Below are 23605 nucleotides of genomic sequence, written 5' to 3'. Positions count from 1 at the left end.
TGTGGTAAATAATGAGCATAGRAATTGTGTAGCTCTGGCACAGCTCTGGCTCTGTGCTGCTTTGTACTTAGAGTTTTTAAACTCTTGACAGTGGATAAAAAAAATCTGTTTCGYGTAAGGTATAGAACAGAAAATCTGGTTTATACCAAGAAGTTGCTGTGGCTTAGAGCTGCCTGWGTTTTGAGACCTGGCTTTTTTGTCATTATTAAATGGCTTGGTCCCATCCAGCCCTCATTGAATTCACTGGGAAAATTGCCAGTCGCATCAGTTGAAGTTGAACTATGCCCTTAGAGAGGATGTAAACCTTGGCAATGCTGATGAACTTTGTGCTGGTTTGGTTAAATTACTTTGTCATACTTTATACTGTGTTTATAAATGAGAAATAAACACTRTATGTTTGCTGAAGTCATGAACAGTATTTTTTACAGATTATCTTCCTCACTAGAGGCCAAGGATGATGATAATCCATTGACCTGCTGACTGAATATATTTAGGAAAAATAAACACAAAATATTATTCTTTTCTGAGCTATGTGTAACAGGCACCTGGTTTCTGTGAGGCTTTTTAAAGTCTGGTGGAAGAAGGCTGAAAATTTGGAGTTTGAAATGTTCTAGGTTCTTTCCATCCTGATGAAAAACTAGATCTTGTGAAGCTACAAGATCACTGCATCCTGCAATTTGGCATTTCACAACAGCATTGAAAAGGGGATGCAAGTGGACTTGAATTTGAATTGAGAGCATCTTGCATTTATTTGATCATCTCTGTCCTTCCCTCTGGTTCTGTGACAACACATGGAGGCAATTATACAGAGTTTCAACTGAGAGAAGAATAATTTATGGGAAAGATAATTTCTTTAGCCAGACAATGTCCTAAATAACAAGCAATTAAATTATATTAGGCTTACAGTACAATTTTTTGTGCACTGGAGTCTGATCARTCTGTATGTGTGCGCTGCACACCAAGACCTGCATGAACTTCTCCTTCAGCCTAAAACTGATGAATGAAATAGTCATGCTATGAAATTCTTAATTTTCCTGTGGTGGTRCTCTTCAGCACATGTTAAGTTTAAGAATATGTGGAGTAAGAGCAGCACAGCATGTGAAAATGCTCAAGGGAGCAGAGGTGCCTGTTAGTAAATGAATGCATTTATTAGAGCTGTAGGAGCACACAGAAGCATTTCTGCAGTAAAATACCCAAGCAGTTGATTCTGCTGATTCATCTGTACCCAAAGGTTATGTTAATCAGTGATTGTTTTGTGACTTCTAAAAAAGACTAGATTTACTTYTGTCTGTTCTGCCATCTCTTGCATAACACTGCCAAACTTTCAAGCAAATACAAATGTGGACTCCATTTTAAAGGAAGCATCTTATAGGTCCCCAGGAAGTTTTGAGTGGCAGTATTAAAAAAAAAAAAAAAAATGTGGCAGTATTAAAAAAAAAAAAAAAAATACGTAAAGATAAAGATCAAAGTAGAGTTCCAAAGTGGTTTTCCGCTCAGGTGTAAGAATTCAATCTGTACACATTAAGTGTCAAGTTTAAAATTTTGAGTTTCTATATATTAAAATACATTTTAGTCTTTGAAAATTGTACATGTACAAAAATTAATGGACATTTTAAAGAAATGTTCACAGTTTGAGGTGTTCAGGTGAAGGAAAAACAGGCAGTAACRAGCACTGTCAGAAGATTTTTATTGATTCAAATTAGTGTTATATCTTGGGAGTAATRTATGTAAAATATACTCTTTGTAGCAGTACTATGCCACATTTGCTATTAATTTGTATGAAGAATAATGCACAGCATGCAACTAAACACAACTACRTTCATCTGTAGCACATTAATACACAGTGCTGGTGCTGATGGGCATGTGAGGGATGATGGCAGCTAGGAGGTTGTTAGGAGATATCTCTGAAATACAGTACATGCTTTGGCAAAGGCTTCACCGCCTTCAGTGAATTTTGTAGAAACTTCAAATCCTGGGGCAGATCAAAATTAAAAAAAACCAAAAAACTGACCTACAAAAAAATCACCACCACAACAACAACAAAAAAACAAACCCAAACAAAAAAGAAATCTGTTATATTATGTTAAACTCAGGCAATGAAATAGAGAGGTTGAACCTCCTTTCTTATTCACCCCCCCTTGTAGTAATCCATCCCCTTACAGTCATAGTACATTTCCCATCTAATAAAGCTTCCTAATCCACCACTAGTGTCCTGAATGTAATTTATTTGATGCCAAAAATGCTCTTTAATATCACATTTATGTAAGTTTGTTAGAGTGTATCAGTGGTTTATTGCAATTMATAAGTAGAATACTGAATTCCAGGTGTTTCTGGAAAGTTGATAGCAACACCTTAATGTGCATTCATTTATTTTAAGAAAAAAAAAAAAACACAACAAGAATAGCCCCATAATGTTATCTTAACTAGCTCTTTTCTTCATGAACGGGATGTTTACTCTTAGAAATACCACATGTTGGAAAGCTATTTTATGTGASTGATGTTCTAATGACTGTTTGTCTTTTATATCCTTCTGAAGATGTGGTTATAACCATTTTCCTCTTTAGGTTCTGKTTTCCCCTCTCTTTTCTTTCAGTTTTGTTTTTGTTTCTCATACTGCAAATTTGAACTGACAAGAAGACTGTAATAGGACTCCAAAACATACCTTGAACACACATTGTTAAGCAAATTACAATTGCTGATGTCATTTACACGTGTTGCCTTTCAAAGGATGAACATGTTCATTTAATTTGCTTTTTAAATATCCATAACAGTGTCCCCAAGCATTTTAATAAAACAGAAACAGTTAATTATTGCCGAATCAGGGTATCCAAATATAGTGATCTGTAGCTTGCATTTAAATGTCTCTGACAGCACTTCTCTCTTGAAGAGAAAATTGTGTAAATTGCCAGTTATTATATTTTTTAATAAATAAGTCTTGACTCTGTTTCTCTTTTCTTCCCCACCCCTCTGCAATGCTGTTCAACAACCATACTTTCAGTGGGACCATTTCTATTACAGAGTGATTGAGCTCTGATTTACACATCAATTACCCAACTTCATGGAGATTTTCATGCTCCCCTAGCTGACATCAATGAAGCATAACTGCGTAAGCGCTTTATTTCATCCCAGTTTTTGATAACTCAGACTGATAACTAATCATATTGAAAGACAATGTGCTATGATACAGGAAACAATAAATGCTCCCCTTTGAAACCTCATCTGTTCTTTATACGCTTACTATTCAGGAGCTTATCTCTGCCATCCATTCCCCCAGAATCGTTCCTTCCAAATTCACGTTCAGGAAACGTGGGGGGCTGCATAGTACTAAAACCAGGAGAAAATTGAGGTAAAAGTAACATTTTCTAGGTACTTGGTATGTGTGGGAACAAATAAAAAGAATGAGGAATATGACAAGTACAAGCCAAATCCTTAGCTTACATTTCCATAATTCAGCTGGGCGTCTCTTTGGCGTTATTTTCTTTGGAGGCTTTAATCTTCTGTATTCTTTACTAAATGTGCTACAGGAATGGCTTTGTTTTTAATGCAGATTGTGAAGAGATTAGCTCATRTGGATAGATACCCAGTGACCATCTCAAGTGTTTCTCTGCAGAACTGTTGAACATCAAAGACAGAATATTCTATATTTTAAAATAAATCATTTATCTTGAAGAGCAGTGATAGATATGTTCTGTGCTAGATACTCTCAGTAACTATTCATGCTATGWAAAGGAAGACAACATTAAAAGTAAATGTTAAGTATGAAAGATACTAAGAATTTGTAAAGCTATTCTATCATGGCTTGATTTGTCTCTGTCAAGTAGGAAAATTACCAGGACAAAGATACAAGYTCAATGGTAATAAACAGAGGAAGAGGAATTTTGCTATTTTAAGTGTGGTAGTGCTTATATTGTTTATCATTASTGAAACAAAGGCTTCAGATCAGCAGGGAAGATATGTTAAGTTGGACATATTTCTGCTTAAATATCAGATTTTAAAATTCCCCTCATTTACTTAATGCATTTTATGACCTACGATGAAATTTAAGACCTGAGGCTGCTTTTTATTTTTTTTTTTTCTCATTTGGAATAAATGCATTAAAATGGGAGACTTGAAGAATAGATGAAGGAAAGCAGTTTTGTTTCCTTTGTACCATGTTGTGGTACTCTGCTTTTATATGACATCAGTGGAATGTGTCATACCTCATGCAGGCCTATGAGTGAGTTTTCGAGGAAGCCCAGTTTCAGAGTTTACTGCTCCAGCTTCCTGAGTACTTGTGGGCAAAATGAAAACTATGAAACAACAACCTTGGGAAAGGACTTTCAGTTCTCAAATTCRTATCATTTTATATCCACTGTGTCTTAGTTTGGAAGCTTGTGTTTATTTCTTGCTTCCACRAATTACAAACATTTCAATTTGAGAACTTCTTTCATCATTTAGGCATATCCGATATTTTGAGGGGGGGTTGGAAGTAGYACAGGGGAATGTTTGATTTGATCGTAGTGTGCATTCTTGTGAATTGAGACATGTTATTGAGAACTGCAACTGCTTCTTCCGTAACTTGTGGATAAATGCTGGCTTTTTTGAATGTCATTCATTTATCCTCATAGATGTATTCTGTCACTGCTATAAAGCCTCTCTGCTCCYGCTTTTTTATTGATTCTTTCCCTATTGGGCTCTTGTTGTTTTGACTGAATCAACAGAACTGTGTTCTGTTCTCATTCATGATTCGTCTGCAACATGAGRTCTTTGATCATTTTTCTCTCTTCTACTTTTTCGTAATATCACAGAGACTTCTCCTTCAAACTTGTCTGGTCTGACTTCTTTTTTCTGCTCYTTCTCCAAAAAACTATGATCTGGTTCTTTCCTAGCCTTCCGTGCTTTGGGAGACTTCTGTGGCTTTAGTTAGCACAACTTTGAAAATAAACCCCAAACGCTAGGGCTCAGCCTTTAGCTGTTGSTCTCATTTCATCAGTTTTCCTTTAACTCTTCCCTATAACCTCTTACTTTGTTGCAGCCTGTCCTAAAAGGTTTTTTTTTCCCCTCCAGATCTTTTGCACCACATCCTCTCACTTTCACCACAGATGACTGCACTGTACTCTCCAGTGCCCCAAATTTTATTCTCTTCTAGTTCTCGTTTTTGTGGCCAGCACTCGTCTGACTTTCATCTCTTATCRCCAGATCCACATTTTTAGCTTCCAGTCCAAAACCTGAGTGCGTRTCTGTTGCCTTTTGCCTTGATACAACCTTCTTCTGCCTCAGCCACCTTTCTCCCTTCCCGATTGTCCCCGCAGTCAAATGGATGTGTGCTGCTCTGATTGGGAAGAATTAAATATCAAATGCTGTTATGCAGAATGCATTTGCAGCCTGCTCCATGCTAAAATATACCAAAAATGTAGCACAGTTGTAGTTGCTGTTCTTTCTCCCATATTCWGCACACTGGTGATTTGTGGGTTGATGGTCTCATGTGCTCTGGTACCATTCTTACTGCTCACCATTATTGATTTTCTCAGGCTTCCCCATTCAAATTCAATTATTAATCTAATAAGTGGTAACAAAACAATAGAGCTCATGTATTTAAACTGCATTGTCATTTAATAGTTGTGTCTAGGGAACTGCCCTCTTGGATACAGTGAATATGGCCTACAGCTGTTTTCTTCTATATTTCGTTTTAAAACATGTTTACAAAAGTCTGTATTGTGATATCCTGCTCTCCTGGCTGGAGAGGAGTYATGAAGTATTTCTCATACTAGTGAGACAGATTGAACTCTGGTGTTCCTTGCATTATCTGACTACAGTTTTCACTGACACCTTCMCCACTAATCACATATCTGTATTTCACAGAACATTAGTTAAGCTAAAAATTAAACATAAGTCCTAGAGATTGCATTGTGGCCGCATTAAGAATTTCTGGAGAGCATCCCATTAGGTTCTCAGTGCACTGCAGCCTTAAGATCTAACCAGCATCCTTCTTTGAATTACACAGAACCCAAATAAGTTGTTATCCTAATCTCTGTATGATCTTACCGTATTTGACTTCCCGTAGCCACAATCAGTGTTGTGTCAARCATTCTCATAGCAAAAGTACATTGCAGAGAAATAAACAGAGTCATGGACCTGACAGGATGAGCGACCACTTCCTTTTACATAGATACTTTATACACTTAATGCTGCCTGTGAGTTTGTCAGTGGAAAGTTCAAAATGCAGTTTTAATTGCATTTTTTTTTGTCTTCTCACAAGAGAATATATGAGAGTGAAATTTGGATTGATGCAGAGATAGCTATTCACTTAATGCTTTGCTCATGTTGTAACATGGATTCTCACAGTTTTGTTACCTGTTTTAAACACTGTTGGGATCCATAGCGTGAGATATGCCTTTGCACTCACCTCTTGGTGCCTGAAATAGAAATCTTTCAGAAACACAATAAAAGAGAAATACTGCAATATGTTGTGTTGGAAAATACTGTTTTGTTCAAATTTTTAACGTCAACATTGTAAACACTGTGTTAGCTTAAGTTAATGTYTTTTAAAGTGATTATGCCACTTTCAATTATGCCAGTCCTGTTTTCATAGTTTTTGAATTTGTGGTTTTGCAATGAGTCATAAAGCGTATCTAAGTASTCTTAGGGTCTTTGCTGCTTTTTCTCAGATAGGATATGGCATAATGCCTCACTTGGTTTCCTAAATACTTTGCATGCTTGTGACCTGAGCTGGCTTTTAGATAACAAAATGCTGGAACCTTACATGAAGGGTGAGATGAGCTGTGTGCTGCACTCCCTGTGATCTCTGTGTTCCACGGCCAGATTCAGTTTGATTTGAATTTGCCCAGGATTTCACCCTAACACCCCAGGCCAAGGAAGCCACTGGGAAGCTGTAAAATGCAGCTCTAACTTCAATGAATAATTCTTTCTGATGTGAATGCAGGCAGTCCTGGGATAGGACTGCTCCCACTGCAAATATTACTTATGCAGGATAGAAAATCCAGCTCAGACTAGATCTGTGAGACTGGGCTTATAACTTCACCATGACCTGACCTTGCTGAAGAGTCACACAGCGTGTGGGTCAAACTGCCAAAGAAATCTGTGGAAAGATCCCCATGAGAGGAATATAGTGAATTCCTACTGCTCCTGGGCTGGATCATTTGTGGGTTAACCCAGCCCCTACTCCAGMAAAGCTGTGGGGAGAGATGGAATCAGCCTTGGCCTCATCTTTGGGTATCAGTTTGACAAAGAGCATGCATTGACCTACTCCCATACCTGTGGGTTATAATCTAAATTTAGGATATGAAAGRCGCTCATTCCCCCTTTCACCTTTTAATGAACAGGTTGCTTGTGAGTTACAGGGTTACATCAGCAATGTGGTCATGTGTAGAGTAGCAGAATGATTGTCCTTTGAACAATTTCCCTTCTGTCTCCCTCAGGAAACCAGCAAACAGTACTATACCTCCTGCAAAAATACAGCATTGATTGTAAGAGTGTTCTGGAGCATGCTCTTGCTGTTAGAGATGTCAGTACATCAGGAGGTGTTACAATCAAGTAAATTAAATAAAACAATCCATGGCATATTTTCAGCCTTCTGATTTGTAGAAAGAAAATAYGGATGGAAATCATTCAGCTCAGCCTGTGTAGGTGGCTTTGSATTCAGTGTGCAAGCCATAATAAARCCTTATTCAATCCAAGTCTGAGTGGTCTTGAATTGTTTAAACCAATTATTAATTCATTTTTTGATTTAGAAATCTYATTGTGGCATGCCTTTCTTTTTTTCTTTCCTTGCCTATACACAAAAACAAGTGTATAAAGTGTAAGGCTACATGGAGTCATCAGGCAGCAGACATATGCTTTCCTGTGCTCTCCACAGGGCTTGCAGGTTCAAACACAACCTGCCTGAATCATAAGAACTTTAATTGAGTAGATAAAGAGGTCCTCATAATTATAAACTGCAGTAGGTATAACAAGAGGCTAAATACATAGCTGTGGTTTTAATTAGCTGGTGCTTCAAATTAGTAATTGTGGTTTCACTCAGAAATCAGTGACTTTATACACTGTTAAAGCCTCATCACTGTGCAGTTCATTCCTCATTATATCTCTCGGTGTGAAGCTTTCAATACAACATCATGCTGAGCTAAAAAGGCAAAAGTTGTAGATATTTGGTTATCTTCCAAGTGCAGTGGAGCTCTRTGGAGATTTAATTCATTCTCGCCAGAGATAGGAGAATTAACTGTTCTTTGTTGCAGCTGTAATATGTGTGTTTGTATGTAAGCATCTGCACATGCAGGCTGGGTGTGGATGTGTGCATGTATGGCCAGGATCTGTCAGGGAGACAGGGCTTACTGCAGATAACATCAGGGCATGCACCGAATCTGCTATTCAAATTGTCATCTGGAATTCGGGAGCTAATTAACTGACRCAAAGCAGAGCCAAAAGCCTCATAACAAATCAAATGCGGGTTGAAAGCACAGAAGTGTCCCTTAATGCCTGTCACATGAGAGGTTGTCAGTGCGAGTTGAAGTATGCATCTTTTCCTTTCCTCTTTCCTTTGCTATTTTTCCCTCTCCTTCAGGGTTTTAATTATATCTCTTCCCTCAGAGGAGCAGGAGGTAGTTTGCAGAGCCAAGAGACCAAAGTACTTCAGTGCTATTCAGGGGAGAAGTGAATGTGGTCTCTCAGCCTGTCATCTAGGTCTGGCAGGTGCACAAAGTAAGCTGACACACAGATAAGTGCCACTCACCATTGCTGCACCGAGGTGCTACATCCTTTTCTGTGTGCGTCTGTAGAATTTTCTGATACTGGAATCAACTATCCTAAAATCTCTTCCGGCAGTCTGCTGCTACAAAAACAGCCCTTAACCCTCCCTTGACATCTACAATGAAGTCGTACATAAATTTTAACAAGAAGTGGGACAGAATTAGGTGGTCTAAATCACACGAGGCTGAACTGGAGCCTTGRGATGGATGTTCGGTGTAATGGATTTATGGATGTTGCTGTGCTTCCTTGCTTTCACATTTGCTTTCTTTGTACAGACACACTTTGTGGGCACTCCTGTGTGTGTTTGTGTGCAGGTGCACATGTGTTTACAGACTTGGTACAAGGGCCTCAAAATGTTCTTTACTCTTCTGCCTAATGCTYTGTTAATTCGAAAACACTATTTTCACTGTTTAATTGAAATACTTTTCATTTTAGAAATGTACTGACTGTGCAACTGCCCAATTTTGCATAGTCTTATGATTCAAAATTTAAATTTGGGAAAATTATTCAGTGGCTGTTTCTTTCTTTCAGAATTGTCCTCGGGAGTTGAATTGTTTCTGGTGTTTTGTTGCTGTTACTGATAATAATGAACATGTAACGAAATAATGGGGAAATTAACATGTTGTCATTTTTATCTTTCTCTTCTTCAGTCACTATGAGCAAGATCGGAGTGCACTTAAGCGGAAGGAATGGGAGAGAAGAAACCAGGAAGTCCAGCAAGATGAAGATCTCTTTGCTTCAGGTTTTAACCTCTTTGGGGARCCCTACAAGGTAAATTGCATTGTTACATTTTGCATTTTCAGAACGTCCTACACAAATATGAATAAAGCTTCTCATCATTTCTAAGAAATGGAAGTTTTACATCTGCCTTRGTCCTTACACTCTTGAGTACAATATGGCAGCAGAGCAAACTGAACATGCTGCGCAGGTTGCACTGGCAGAATCAAGAATTTTAGTTACAGTCCAGTTGAAGATTTCTTCCTCTGAACACACAGCAAAGACCTGCAGTTAGAATTACATGCAKCTGATATTTCCACAACGGGGTTTGGACCTACACAGCTAGCACTAAGTTCTTTTATTTTTGAGAAGAAAATTTATCTGAGTTGTTAAAACCAATGTCCTCTCTATAAATAATGAGTCCATAATCTTTCTTGTGCAATCATAATCATCCAAAGAAGTCTTTTGGGAGACTGAATCTTTGGGGAGCATAACAAGGGTATGAAAGGGATTTTTGTAACAAGTCTTATTCTCTCTAAGGAGCTTTGCTGCCTGAGATTTTCATCTCCAAGGGATGTCCCCCTTTATGATTTCTGCTGCTTTGATTTTCAGTAAGATAGTCCCTAAAGAATTCATCAGAATGTAAATTTTCATCTCTCGTTCTCCTCCCAATCAGTGACATCCATTGAAAGGCCACCACTTCATCTTTCCATTTTAYATTGTTAGCAGCTGTAAGGGAGGATGAGGGCGCTTTGAAAATCACCCAGAAAGGAGGAGGAAAGCCTGTCATTATTATCAAATGGTATCTAATAATTATAGACCACAAAAGTGTGACGGATGCACTCGACTCCAGGCTGTACCTTGGTTCWGGCTGGCTGAGGAGCAACAGGCCTTTCTTCCTTGGGGTGACCCTGCCAGCTGGAAACCCCTGGCTTGCATTCAGGGGAGTGAAGGTGTCTTGACAAATACTTCAAAAGGTGATTTTGAAACCCAGAAGTGGAAGAGCACCAAAGTACAGAACGAGGTATCAGAGTTAAAGCAAAGACATCGATCTTGCCTGTTCTGCTGATCAGCAGCCAACTACTTCACCCAGGAATAAATGGGTATAAATACTGCCACCAGGATGGGCCAGCAGCTGGGCTGCACCCCAGGTGATGCCTCCCAGGGGTTAGGATTCCTTCCTTACCCAGGGCAGAGAGATTCCTTACCCATGACAGATACTGAACCATGCTAAATTAATCCTATGGAACATTACTAGTCCATRTAGCTACTCAATGTTATTGCAAATATTGCATGGATAATTCCATGAGACTAATGCAARTGGTTATCTTGATTTCAGTAGGTAGACCAGTATGCAAAACCCTACAAAATTTTGTGCAAGAACTGAAATAATACATCACCAATATCTATTGTATAATAAGAATGACAGTATTTTATTTCAAATCTGTTTAGTGTGTATGCATTTGCACTAAATACATATAGAGCATGTGCTTTGGTTTTTTTTCAAAACCTGAACGACTACAAAGAAAAAATTATTCTGGTGATCTTTCTGGACAATWTTTTTAAATTGCTTTTCACCTGCTTGGCAGAGAAGTTTGTAAACTTTGTGTGATTAAGCAAAACGTAATACATTACAGCCCTAAAAAAGCATTATAATTATGAATTGTGGAAGATAAAAATTGAGAGGAAATTGCATGCAAAAATAGTTAAATAGTAGTTAAATCTGTCTTAAAATTGAAAAAACAGGTAGAACCAAAACTGAATAGGAGAGCTAGGWCTTGCCTACACTTTACACTATGAAGAAAAAAGGGGATAAAGTGATAGACCACTATTTCCTTTTTAAGTTTTGCATTGCTAAGATCYAGCCATAGTAGTTTCCTTAAGTAGTTTTCTTAAGTGCAAAACTAGGTTCTAAAACAAAATGAAGAGACCTTGACATGGGAGCAAATATCCTGCACGTGCAGTTTGAATTTCTTCTCTATTTTGAGACGAACAGATGTTTCTGTGTTCATGAGGCTCCAGGCCTTGCGCACACAAGAATCTGCACTCATCTCTCCTGGTGACTCTCAGTGGGAGCAGAATGAGATAAAACACTGCACAGCAAAATGAGGTGGCCTGTGATGGGCACAGGGTCCTCATCCTCACTGGGCTGGCTCTGCTAATGAGCATCAGCTCACGGTGTAGCTGCTACATTCCTGGAGGATCTGSGGGTGTGAGGTGAGATGGAGACTACAATGACAAAGAGGAGGTTGGGAATAGCAGRGCTCAGGAAACTGGAACCATCTCTTTTTCTTTCTTTTATTCCCAGACCTCGTGTCCTCACTTGTTTATTATTCCTTCCTCATTTGCTTCAGCAGTATCCAGAGGAGGGACTGCCAGGGTAGGGAACACCACCACTGCTGGTTTTGAAGTTTTAAAGACTGAGCAACTGGCAGCTGTTTTAAGATTGCACTGAAGTTGGAGATATTAAATGTTGCACAAAGAAAGGAGCTCAGATTTTTTCATGAAGCCTACTGCCATTGTGCATCACAAGATGTGTGAAGTATCAGCCTTCATCTCTCATCTCTCTGCTCTGGCTGTTACAGCCTCTTTCTCTCTCTGTCTAACAAAACGTAGGTGTTCATTATAGTTTTGGACAAGTACATGTTTCTACATCGATTCTTTGTAGTTTATGTATGTGTGCACTTACATGAAAAGAGGTATTTGTTTCCGTGGGTGTATAAAATAGGTTTGTACATGCTTGTTAGAAGACAAACATCTCCTTTTGAAGCTCCAGTGTCTCATGTGGGAAAACAACACCTTTGACAATGTGATGACATCCAGCATTATTTTGGGAAGGTCAGGCAGCAAGGGCTGTGTTGCTCTTTAATGCAAGTGGGTTGCAGGTCCTGCCTTCAAACCCTGGTGCAACCTGCTCGTGCTTGATTTTGCAGAAAGGATCAGAGAAGGGCCTGCAGTGTAACAGCAACAGACATTTGAAAAGCAGTGTTGGAGTTTTCCTGAGAGAAGCTGTAATTTTACTACTGAATTGTTGATACCTTTTAATGTTTTGAATTAGTTTAGAGTTTCAGAGTTGAGTGTTCTAAAATAAAACAGTAGGAGTGTTTTTGTTACTCTTCAAAGGAATTGCCTCAGAAGAGTTCAACTTGAGAAAGAGAACCCAATGGGCAGCATTTCCATTGCAGAGCCTTTGGTGAACATTAAATCATTTATCTTTTTCAGGTAAAAGCCCCTCCAATGCTTTTCAAGCTTAGCATAAAAAAGATCTCAGCTTCTAATCCATAGAGGTTAGTTTAACTATGAGGTATAAGAAAGTGAATGAATTATGAAACCTGAAGTTTCACACAAATTTCCACAGAACATTTGTAAATGGGGCCTATAAGTTTGAGTGCATTAGTTCTTTTCTTTGTAAAACTATAATGCAATAGCTAGCTAGCAAATTAGTCTTCCAGTAGGATTCTATTACAGATAGCTTTTGAAAGAAATAGAAGCAAATGCAGGAAGATGGGCATTTGCTAAATTAACAGAAGCCTAAAATGAGGGGGAATGCTACTAGCCATGAGTCATAAACCAGACATATAATTTATGCCTTGGAATACTCAAAATGCTGCATTTCCTTGATAGCAACAAAATTTGGATTCAGCATGCTGTTCAAAAAAATAAGATGTACAGAGGTTTTCTTTAAGGAATCAGCCAATTATMCAGAATATGAAGGTAGGAATTGTCCCCAGTCTGGAAGTAACAAAGAGCAAGCAGGAATTATGACTGGATTTTGTGTTTCTCTTGCTGGTATCCAGGCTTGTCAACAATGCAGCGCTTCTCATGAGAGCTCTGAAATTGTTGTGGAAATAAAGTAAAAACATTAATGTTATGCCTTATGTCTTAAATGCCGATAGAGCAGTGCACTACATGCCTGAGCCCGCTCAGATTGTGATGCCCAAGTCTGATTTTASTTGTGTGTGCTCTAGTTTTACCTAAGTGTAAGCTAAATTACAATTCAAAATGTTTTTTTTTTGCTTTGCAGTCTGGTCCAAAGGCCACTCAAGAGAGTAATTATCCTTCCATTGACTTAATAACCATTGGATATGAGCTTTAGTGTACTTAAAATATGCTAAGGATGTTTAAAATAATTYAATCTCTTAGCTTTTCAGTAAATACGTTTTTATTAATTCTCCCAGTAAAAGACTATGAATAATAATAATAATACCTAACATTTCTACGTCTTTTATCCCCAGGATGTGACTATTAGGCATAAAATAGAGTTAATTTCAAGCAAAGTTATATTTACCATTATGTGACATGTAAAAGAAAACAAGTTGAGAGAATTCCAACATAAAATTATTGAAAAGATCTACTTTCAGATTAAAACATTCTCTCTTTGAGGATCTAGRTGGAAGCCATTTAGTGTGCTGGGATGTTGAAGTGTTACTTTTTTTTTTTTTTTTTAAACTTGTGCTTTCTGGAAAGAAAGCTGAATGCACCCTGGAAGTGTAGCTGAACCACAGAGGTGAAGGTTGGTGGTCAGGATTTTTTTGATAATGTTGTTTTCCATGTTCTATCCCATAAGGAGTTAAAGTGTTTGGGGAAGGAGGAAACAGAACAAGTATGTGAGTGTTTAGACTTCGAATCATAATTCCTGCTGGGCCCTTAAGCACAATGGAATCTCCTTGTTTTAAATTTGGGGGTTGAACAGAGAGAGCCTGGTTTTGGCTGCTGCCCAAACAGCTCATTGTGCAACTCAGTTGAAGGAGACTGCTCATATACAAAGAGCTTATTCTTGGCTTAGCTAGAATATAATTTTTGCCACTAAAATGACCAACCTAGGGACTTAGTTAGTGAATAAAAGTGATTCGTGGTTCTCCACAACTGGGATTATTAACTGTGTCAGTTAGGAGCACTGGCGAAATGTATAGAGACGGAAACAACACTGAACAGTTAATTTTTAAATCAGTGCTTCAGTGCAGTGCTAATATATGTTACAGTCCCTGAGAATGAGCAAAAGGAAATTTGCATTTATTATCTTCTTTTTTTAACATTTTTTATGGCATGTTCAGTACTCCTCTCATCCTCTGACTAGTTCAACAGTGGATAATGTAAGTAGATATTTCAGGAGAAACCATGCATGAATTTTTTTCATCGCTCAGACTTCTCCTTAGTACTTGAGGAAAATGGGATCAGGGGCACAATAGGATCCCTCACCAAGGACTGTGACACTCTCTAACCAAGCACGAGCTCATAATGCTGATTTTCTTCATCTTTATGGCCTGGTGTTAAGGCACTGTTGGACTGTGGCACTACTTGTTTTATTGAGTGAAAAAACCCCTCGGAGCAGAAATGGAGTTGGCTGTATCATGACATAACTTTGTCATTTAATTCCAGACTGTGGAAGTGAACCATCTGCTTGAACAGGAACTATAGTTTGGCTTTGTTTTTRTCCTTTGAGTCTTGTAAAGCCATAAGCATGGGGAATAAGAAGTTTTAGTCCTTTGCTGGCCGTTTCAGAAGGCTGGTGCTTTGGATCTCTGTGGGGTGAGTTAGAACAGGAAGAGAGAGGGAATCAGCTGTGTATTAATTATAGCTTCCAGCTTATTTGTCCAGCTTTTTACAAGTGAAAGGGGAAAGGAAAAAGAAACTTCATGCTTCAAAAAGAAAAGTATAATAGCAGTGAAACAAAGATGAGTCAGTATTTATTTAATAATGACTGGAAATCAAAGAAAAGCAGGATTAAGAAATACAACCAGCCTGCAGACAGCGGAAGAATCCTGATGCTTGAGAATGCAGTAGTTATGTCTGTTTATGTTCTGTGAGAAAATATTTTTGAATGATCTTTTATTTGAACCTACCATGGCATTTGGTAGAAGCTTTTTCTTCTCTGGATTGAGATGATAGATACTTCAGGTCAAACTGTACTTTCTATGGAAAAGTAATTGAAGTTAAACTGGAGTGAAGAGTTTGGTGCTATTACAGAGTACCCAGCTTCTATTTCTGGCAGGACTGTGGGTCAAGGGGCTGATGGAGCAATAACATACTTCTATCAACTGTGTGATTGCAATTCAAATGCTCAGTAGCCAGTAATTGTACGTTCGTGTTTTGCACAATATGAAATGCACGAGCCCAACATCTCTGACATAAACCCAGCTTATTTTGCGCCTAACATCCATAACTGATGCAATTTAAACACTTCTCTGAGAGCATATTTAAGAAAATGGGAAGCAGTAGACAAGTGTTACTGATGCAAGCCTGTTTCAAGAGATTCTTTGAACACAGTTATTGATAGGTTTTTCTTACATAACATATGCAAAATGTAATTGAAATTTAATTAAATGTCAGCATGACACCATTAAACAGCTAACATTTGCCATCTTCTAAGACAACTATTCTGAGCAGTAACTTGTAAATCACGAATTTACTCACGCTTTTCTTGTCTTTCTTTTTTTTTTTTTTTTTTTTTTTTTTTTTTTTTTTGGCTATTTCAGACAAATAAAGGCGACGCCCTTGCAAACCGTGTCCAGAACACATTGGGAAATTATGATGAGATGAAGGATCTGTTAACCAACCACTCCAACCAGAGCCACCTTGTAGGAATCCCAAAGAATTCTGTCCCACAGACACCCATTGACAAAAATGAGCAGAACTTTTTCCCAGAACCGAGAAACAGGATGATCCCATCTCATCAGATCAGCGGCAACACATCAACATCAATGCCTCCGCCTTCTTCATTGTCATCTAACTCCACTTTGCTGCACAGCCACCAGAGCAGCAGGAAGTCCAGGACAGACTGGTCACGCAGTGGTCACAACTCCAGTGGAGCRCAGCCAAGCCAATCCAGTGGTCAGCAGAGTCGGACAAAGCACAGCTCTTCTCACGACCAGTCCCAGGGCAGRTATGAAGACCTCTATAACTGCCAGAGTGAGCAGCATAAAAGTGGGGGAACTGAGGAAGCAAATCCTATGGCRACATCTTCCCATTCGAGGAGGCACACTCACGCAAAGCCAGCACCTGGAGAACACRCTTACAAAGAAAACAGTCATTCGAAGTCACCCACGGAGCTGGAGTTTGTAGGCCATGGTCCTGGATCTCCACTTCCTTCCACTTCTTTGTTAACTGCAAACAATGGTCTTTCGACTCAGAATTTCCCACCAGGAATTCACTGTAAAAACAGCATGGTCCAGCAAAAGCCTACAGCTTATGTSAGGCCTATGGACGGTCAGGACCAGGTGCCCAATGACTCACCTGAACTGAAACCCCCAATAGAAATTGAGAGTGGATATGGAAATCAGTCCTTTGGAACACTGCTGGAAGGAAAAGTGAACACACCTAGTTCGAAGAATAAAGTACCAAAGCTCAACATTCCTCCTGTTAGTGAAGTAAGTGGTTTAAAATATGTTCTCTCTAGTACTGCTTAAGTATTACATTCACTAAATATTTTTCTCTGGAAATATGCAGTTGCATCTCCTAGAATTACAGTGTAAAGCTTTGCTTTCCTTCTTCTAGAATGTGCATGACTTCTTTCAGCAGTTTGTTGTGATAGTCCCAGTAGCAATATTTGATGTAGTTTTTAAAGCACAGTTTGGAATACTAACATTTCTTGTTTATGGTTAATATTAAAAGGCTAGATCTCTGTTGGGTGTAATATATGTATACCAGCAATACCAGTTCTGGACAGGGAACTCTAATCTCTCAGTTCATCTGCAATTTTCACTCTTGAATTCTCAGTTAGAAGGTAGTTTGATAGACAGATTGCTGTTTTAAACTCTAAGGGAAAAAGGCAGTGTTCAAATTTCAGTGGTACTAAACAGTCCTGCCARTAAGTAGTTTATTTGCAGAGTTTGCTAAATTCCTATTTTTTCTTTTTATTGGAATTAATGTGACTTAAGTTGTGAATAATGCTTATGAAAATGTGTCCCATTGAAGCTTTTATGCATTTTGAAGAGCTCTTAATACTGGGATTCAGTCCCAATCTCTGCAACCAACAGTTTAGTCTGTTGAATTTTGTATTGCTGGTCAGTACAGTAGTCCTGTGAGGAACATTTTAGTTGGYTCATATTCATGTCCATTCCAAGCACAAATGTATAATAAGGATACGAACTGAGCTATTTATACTCTGCCTACTTTTTCTCTYAGTCTGAGTTTTTCTAAACCAGTAACCTTTGTAAGGTAGGTGTACAGTGTACATATGAACAGAATTGCAAGATGGGTTTTTCATAGCTTTCTGTTTTTCCAAAAATATTTCCCTGCTTGGTAATATTTTTATACTAGGAATGAGGAGCGATGCATTCCTAAATCACTTTATTGCAAAAGGTCAGCTTTTTCTGTTGGAATAATTGTTTCAAGCCAATAATTTGTTTGACTATTTAAAAACTTGATGTTATTTATTAACATTCCAGGCAGCAACAAAGACTGATGTGTTTTGCAGTAGAGCTTGGAATAATTTTCTGGGAACTGCATCTGAAAACAGTAAAAGGCCTATTTATATCAAGTGGAAGCTGAGGGTTGCTTGCAGATGGTGTTTTATTAGAAAATGTATTTGTTAATAAACGTAGCTTTCTGCAAGATTACTTTACAGATGTTTCTGTTTATTTTTACCTTGGGTTAAAAATCTGCTGGTGTAGATGACTTCAGAATCTGCTGCAATTTGTCGCTAGCATTGTTTGGCAAGTAAATAATTGCATGCAAAGGAAATAATGATGTTGCAAAAGCAAATACTTTTTTTCGCTCTTGCCATCTATTAACGCTATGAGTCAATAGAGGCACTTTGAAGTGCAGCAWTAATGCGAAGTATTTTTGGAAATGAAATGTACCTTTTGAAATTTATGTCAACTATTAAGAATGCATTTTTAATTTCATTATTATAAGTGAAATCTTGGCACTATGAAATCAATTGAGTTGTTAGCAATGTTGTTTGGGTGCAGGATTTCACCCACACTTTTCTTGAATAGYTCTAGGAACTTCTGATGGGAGCTGTTATTTTTGGAATGATTCCTAGTTGCCAAAGATGAARAATTGCATTATGAATTTGTTGCTACTTTAGTTTATTTTCTGTGTAGAGGAAAGTATAGGTGTGTAATTAATTTCATTTATGTTCAGATAAATGGTAAACTCCAGGCCATTTAGAAATGAACATTGATAATAATCTTAAAGCAGTCTGCATTTTGGGAGTAAATATTAATTTGAAGAGGGAAAGAAAACMCAAAGCTATGACAAAATAACCTTCCTTTCTGAGACAGAGCATAGGACAATAGCCAGACTTATGGATCTTTTACAGGCAAATCTCTTCCTGCGTTTGGAGGGTTGGATTTTTTTCGCCTGTGTCAGGACTGTGAACTTTGGCCCTCTGTGTTTTTCCACAGATGTGTATCCTGAATTTGATTTACCTTGCGTTCAGCAATAAAACTCCTTTCAATCCAACATTATAGATAACTGGTTTAGTTTAAGYTTAATCAGAACTGACAGTGCACACCTGTGAAACCCATAACCTTTTCAGAATGACTGCAGTGAGTGGCTCTGTTGTAATCTTCATACAATTGATGTGGAGGCTTATGATCCTTTGGTGGTGCTTATCAATTTATGAACCTTCCCAAGCCACCTCGAGCCGTAGTGATCTGCTTGAAACAATTTTGCTCCAACTCCACAGATTTCCATCTYAGCACTGTTCCAGGTGCTGGTGGTGATCTTCTTCAAGCTAGCAGTAGGAGAGGTTTTTTTTTTTTCGAGGCATTTATCCATAATGTGTTCTGTGCTTTTCCTGTGTATCTGYATCCATTTTCTCAAGCTGCTTAGTGTATGCATAGAGATTGCACACCAAAGGGGTTTTAGTGATTCTCTCAAAATGTTGTTTGTTCTTAAGATGAGGAATTCTCTAAAGAAATGAAATTTTTAGGTGATGGTCCTGCATGAATGGCCCCTCTATAATGCATGCAGTGTTAGGAAAGAAAAAGACAGTCCRTGCTATCTTATGGAGAGAGAGAGGGCAATAAGTAACCAAATATTTGAACAAGCAGATTTAAAATAAGTGCTCAGACTGATGTGGAAATATGGTGTCATTTATCATGGCTTAATGGAATGGGATGTTGAGTGCCCTGGAAGCATTCTGCCATGTGTAAGGAAGTGATCAATTTTATAACATAATTTGTGTCACTTGAGGTGTTGCTCTAAGAATCTTTGCTCATTTGCCGGGCCCAATTCTGCCATCAGAGATGCCCATCCATCTTTCAGCTCCTCTGGAGCAGACAGCATTGTTAATGCCTCGCTGCTGGAGCGTCTCCGCTGGGCGATGGATTCTGGGTTAGTGATTTCCGAGGTCRCGGAGATTCACGGTGAGTTCACACAGACTCACCAGGTTGGGTCAGGAGGTGGAGTCAGCAGCTCTGACACACCTTTGGACTGAACCTTGCCTCTCTGTGGGTGCTGTTGTGTGCTTTCCAGACTTTGGCTCACCCACAGAGCTCGTTCAGATTTGACTGCACCACAAGTCGCCATTTCTGGCAGTGAAATAGAAATAGCAGAGCTTCTGTAGACTTTTAGTTATGTCATAGAAGGTTTTCTTTGATATTTGTGCTCCTGATGATTTCTATTAGCTTTTTGCTTTGTTTTCCATATCAGAATTGTTTTCTAAGARTGAAGGTTAAACATTTTATGGTTTSGTGYCTTKAGCAAAACCCAGTGTAACCAGTAGTGCCCAGGCCTGGCAACCCCTGAGGTTCAGAAGTTACGGAGCAGATTTTTCCAAACTGCCGTAGGGCCATCATGAAAGTTCCTACAGCACATGCAGAAATGCACCAGATCTCATGACACAGAGTTGATAACAATGTCCTTGGAACTAGAACTGAGAGAGAAAATGACAGAAAGCCTAAAGCTGTAAACATTATTTCCTGTTCCTTTCCTATTAACTCTCATTTCTTCAGTATGTATTTACATGCGTACTTACATACACACACATATTAATTTTGAGCTTGCATTTAACATTTGGTAAATTGTGRCAAGCCTGGAATATCACAAAGAGCCTTTGTATTATGCAGAATTCCACCTACTTAAATCCTATGATGGCAGATGATTGTTACTTACCACTTGAAGAGAGCTGCATGGTTAAATCCTATGCATTTCTTCAAAAAAAGTAGATGTTAGAGACCACAATAACAGCTGCTCCTCTTTCTGCTGCTTTAAAATCCAGAATCTTGATACATGTATGTATATTTAAACCTCTAGGAATCAGATGCTTATAAATTATTTCAAATTGACTAACGCAGCAGGTGACAGCTGAAAGGAAGCCTGTACTTTTCAGGTTGGGCTCAAACACAAATTACTGAGAGCATCAAGTAAAGCAAAGGGTTTTAAGGTCTGTGGGAACATCAGAAGCTGCATTCCTGGATAACCTTAGGCCCAATTCCCCAGAAAAAAATGCATGGATTTCCAATAAATGTGTAGGGATGGGGAATCAAGAGCAATTGAGATAGTTTTTGATTCTCAAGGCAGTTTTTAAATCACACTACAGAATTGGCCTCATGTTCGTGCAAAGTAGCAAATGCTCATGTACAAAATTTTCCCAAAAATACAAAGCTAGGAACAAATCCAAAAGGCCTACGACATCTATGTCACCACCCACTTAAGGAATGAAAAATGGAGAACTTCTATTTTCACTTTACTTCTAGGAAAATATTTTGACGGGTTCAGTATACTGCAAAGTGATAAGCTTCTGTTACGTGTTTCAAATCATTCTGTTATCGCTGCATGTATTGATTTGCTTAGTGCTTTCTGAGCTGGCTATAAAAAAGGCTGTTCTCCTTCTGCATTAAAGAGCAAGAAAAATTGACAGGTAGATAACCATATTGATTGAACCTAAATAGTAAATGCAAGAGGCTTATATATGACTTACAAAACTCTTTATAGGAACCAAAGCCAGCATAATATATTTTTTTTTTATTTTCTTAATTAAATAGAAAGTATATGCGTTAACCAGCCCCACCCCTTTTTGATATACGTGCTACTCTAATTGCCAACTGTAATACATTACTACAGTTCTGGGCAAGTCCCTTTTTTTGAATGCCAGCTTTAGCTGTCCCTCAGACTTTGAGCTTGGAAGAAGAATGGACTGAATCACACATTAAGATGAAATCCCTTTGCTCGGCTCATATTTCAAAAGTCTGAGGCCAAAAGCAAACCCAAAGAGCAGTATTTCTTGCAGTATTAGAGGTTACAGCCATGTGTTTTTAATTTGTAAATACTGTGAGAAGTAATGTTCTTATGATACTTCTAAATGAAGACCATATGACAGCACTCGACTGAAGACCTCTTACTGTGGCCTTTTGAAGGCTACTGTCCGATGGACAATGGCTAGCAAAGCTATYTTGCAGGGATGGCAAGAGGACAGCTTGTCTATTTTAAATCAAACATAAATAGCRTATTTAGGGCCTGATTTTGCACCAGTATGATGTTTACATTTCAGAACAGGGCACTTAAAGTCACTTGAATATGTGATTGAAAGAACTGACCATGTGTGTTCGGTTTGGAGAAGGAAGGGCTCGATTGCTTCTTTCCCATTGTGCACTTGTTAGTGGGTTTTTGTTTTGTAAGATTCTCCTCAGTTTAACTTGCTGTGAGGAAGAACAAAGTCTGAGTGAGGTTAGAGTTAACTYTGTGAAGAATCAGGCACGTGGTGTCTTGAAGAGTGATTTATGGGGTTTTTCAACCTTTTTGAAATTCCCAGTGCCAGAGTAATYGTTTGTCTCATTTGGTGTCTTATGAAATGTCACAAAGTAAAATGACCTCAAAGGCTTTGGGGAGAGCAGTAGAAGAATTTGTTTAGCTTGAGTAAAGATAGGAAGGCATCATTCAACAGCTGCAGGGGGACTGTAGGGTATATTGTCAATAAATTTGGTGTATGACTATGGAGGACTCACATTTTTTTAAGGAAAACATCACAAGCTGCATAAAACCAGCATTAAGTGTTGGTAATGTACTTTTTGAATAATAACCAGGAGTAGGTAGAGCTAATTTTCCAGCACCTTGTGTCCTGCATGAGGAAGGATGTTCTTGGATCGTGGTAGTCAGCTTCCTTGTCAGCTAACATGGGCATTCTTTCAGGACCAGCCTAGCAGATGTAATCAAGTTGAAGCCTTTGTGCTGTTTTTTAGTACTTTTCTGGAAAATAACCTTCTTTGATAAAAATATTCTCTGTGAACAGTCAAATAAAGAATGCTCATGTAAGAAAAGAAGGAAAAATGCCATTTTCATGAATTTGAATGTTTCATGATGTGTGTTTTCACTCTGGGCTGTGATCAGCCTTTGAGTGAACAGCATGTGGGCTTCTTTCTGAGAATAGGATGGGCAGGTATTTAGGTATCAGCATTGGCCTTCTGTACTACAATAAATGGCCATTTGTAAAGTTTACCATCAGCTATGTCAAATATTATTTTATCTGATGCAACCTTTCAAGCAACACACAGCTACTTTGGAAAAACCTACATAATTCCTGCTCTTTCCTGTGATAACTTTCWGATATTTTTTTCCACAGCCCTTATTCTTTGTAGAGGAGCTAAGGTTTTAAATAGTCTGAGAGCACAGAAGTCACATGTTTGTTCCAGCGCAGGCGGGAGAGTGTGCACACATTTCTTCATGGGCAGTGACAGCTGTTGTGAATCATCWCTGGGACTGAACCTGGGGCTTCTCAGGACAGCCTCTGCTTCTTGAACRAGAGCAGGGACTCTCCCTAGAAGCTATAATTTACTTTCTCCCAGTACCACTCATTTAGTGGATATGATGAAAACATTGCATCCAACACACACCTGTTAAATGTATAAAAAGCATAAAGAAAATCAGTGGGTGTAAATGTAGACTTGGAGAAGAAAGTTCTAATCCTGATGAAAATGGTAGTCAGGTGGAAAATTAGCCTGCTGTATCTRCTAGATGTAGATCAGAAAGGAACAACTGGAATGCTCTCTTGCGAATACCAGGAATCCGGACAGCTGAGTGGCACACAGTGTGGTTTGGTATTGTAGGCAGAAGAGGAAATCAAACATAAAACACTTCAGAGGTTACATTAGATACAGTTGAGATGAAATACAGTTGGCAGAAGGTAAAGGAGGAGGGACAGCACCATAGATTAGAATCTGAATGAAGATTTACAGAGAATGTTGYAACAAGTAAAATA

General features: G+C 38.5%; 1 protein-coding gene across 4 annotated transcripts in view; it reads left to right on the top strand.

Moving 5' to 3' along the window:
- AFF2 (ALF transcription elongation factor 2) overlaps positions 1-23605 on the top strand; it is a 299561-nt gene that overhangs the window by 42546 nt on the left and 233410 nt on the right. For all 4 annotated transcript variants that reach the window (XM_057372254.1, XM_057372256.1, XM_057372255.1 and 1 more), the window contains exons 2-3: positions 9393-9513; positions 15936-16826. In XM_057372254.1, coding sequence (XP_057228237.1) covers positions 9393-9513; positions 15936-16826 — 1012 coding nt within the window. The remainder of the gene's footprint in view (positions 1-9392; positions 9514-15935; positions 16827-23605) is intronic.

The sequence above is a fragment of the Malurus melanocephalus genome, unplaced genomic scaffold, assembly GCF_030028575.1.
Source record: "Malurus melanocephalus ecotype Western Australia unplaced genomic scaffold, MMel_1.1 scaffold_168, whole genome shotgun sequence".
Lineage (NCBI taxonomy): Eukaryota > Metazoa > Chordata > Aves > Passeriformes > Maluridae > Malurus > Malurus melanocephalus.
Note: the sequence above shows the minus strand (reverse complement) of the source record. Positions and strands in the feature narration are given on the sequence as shown.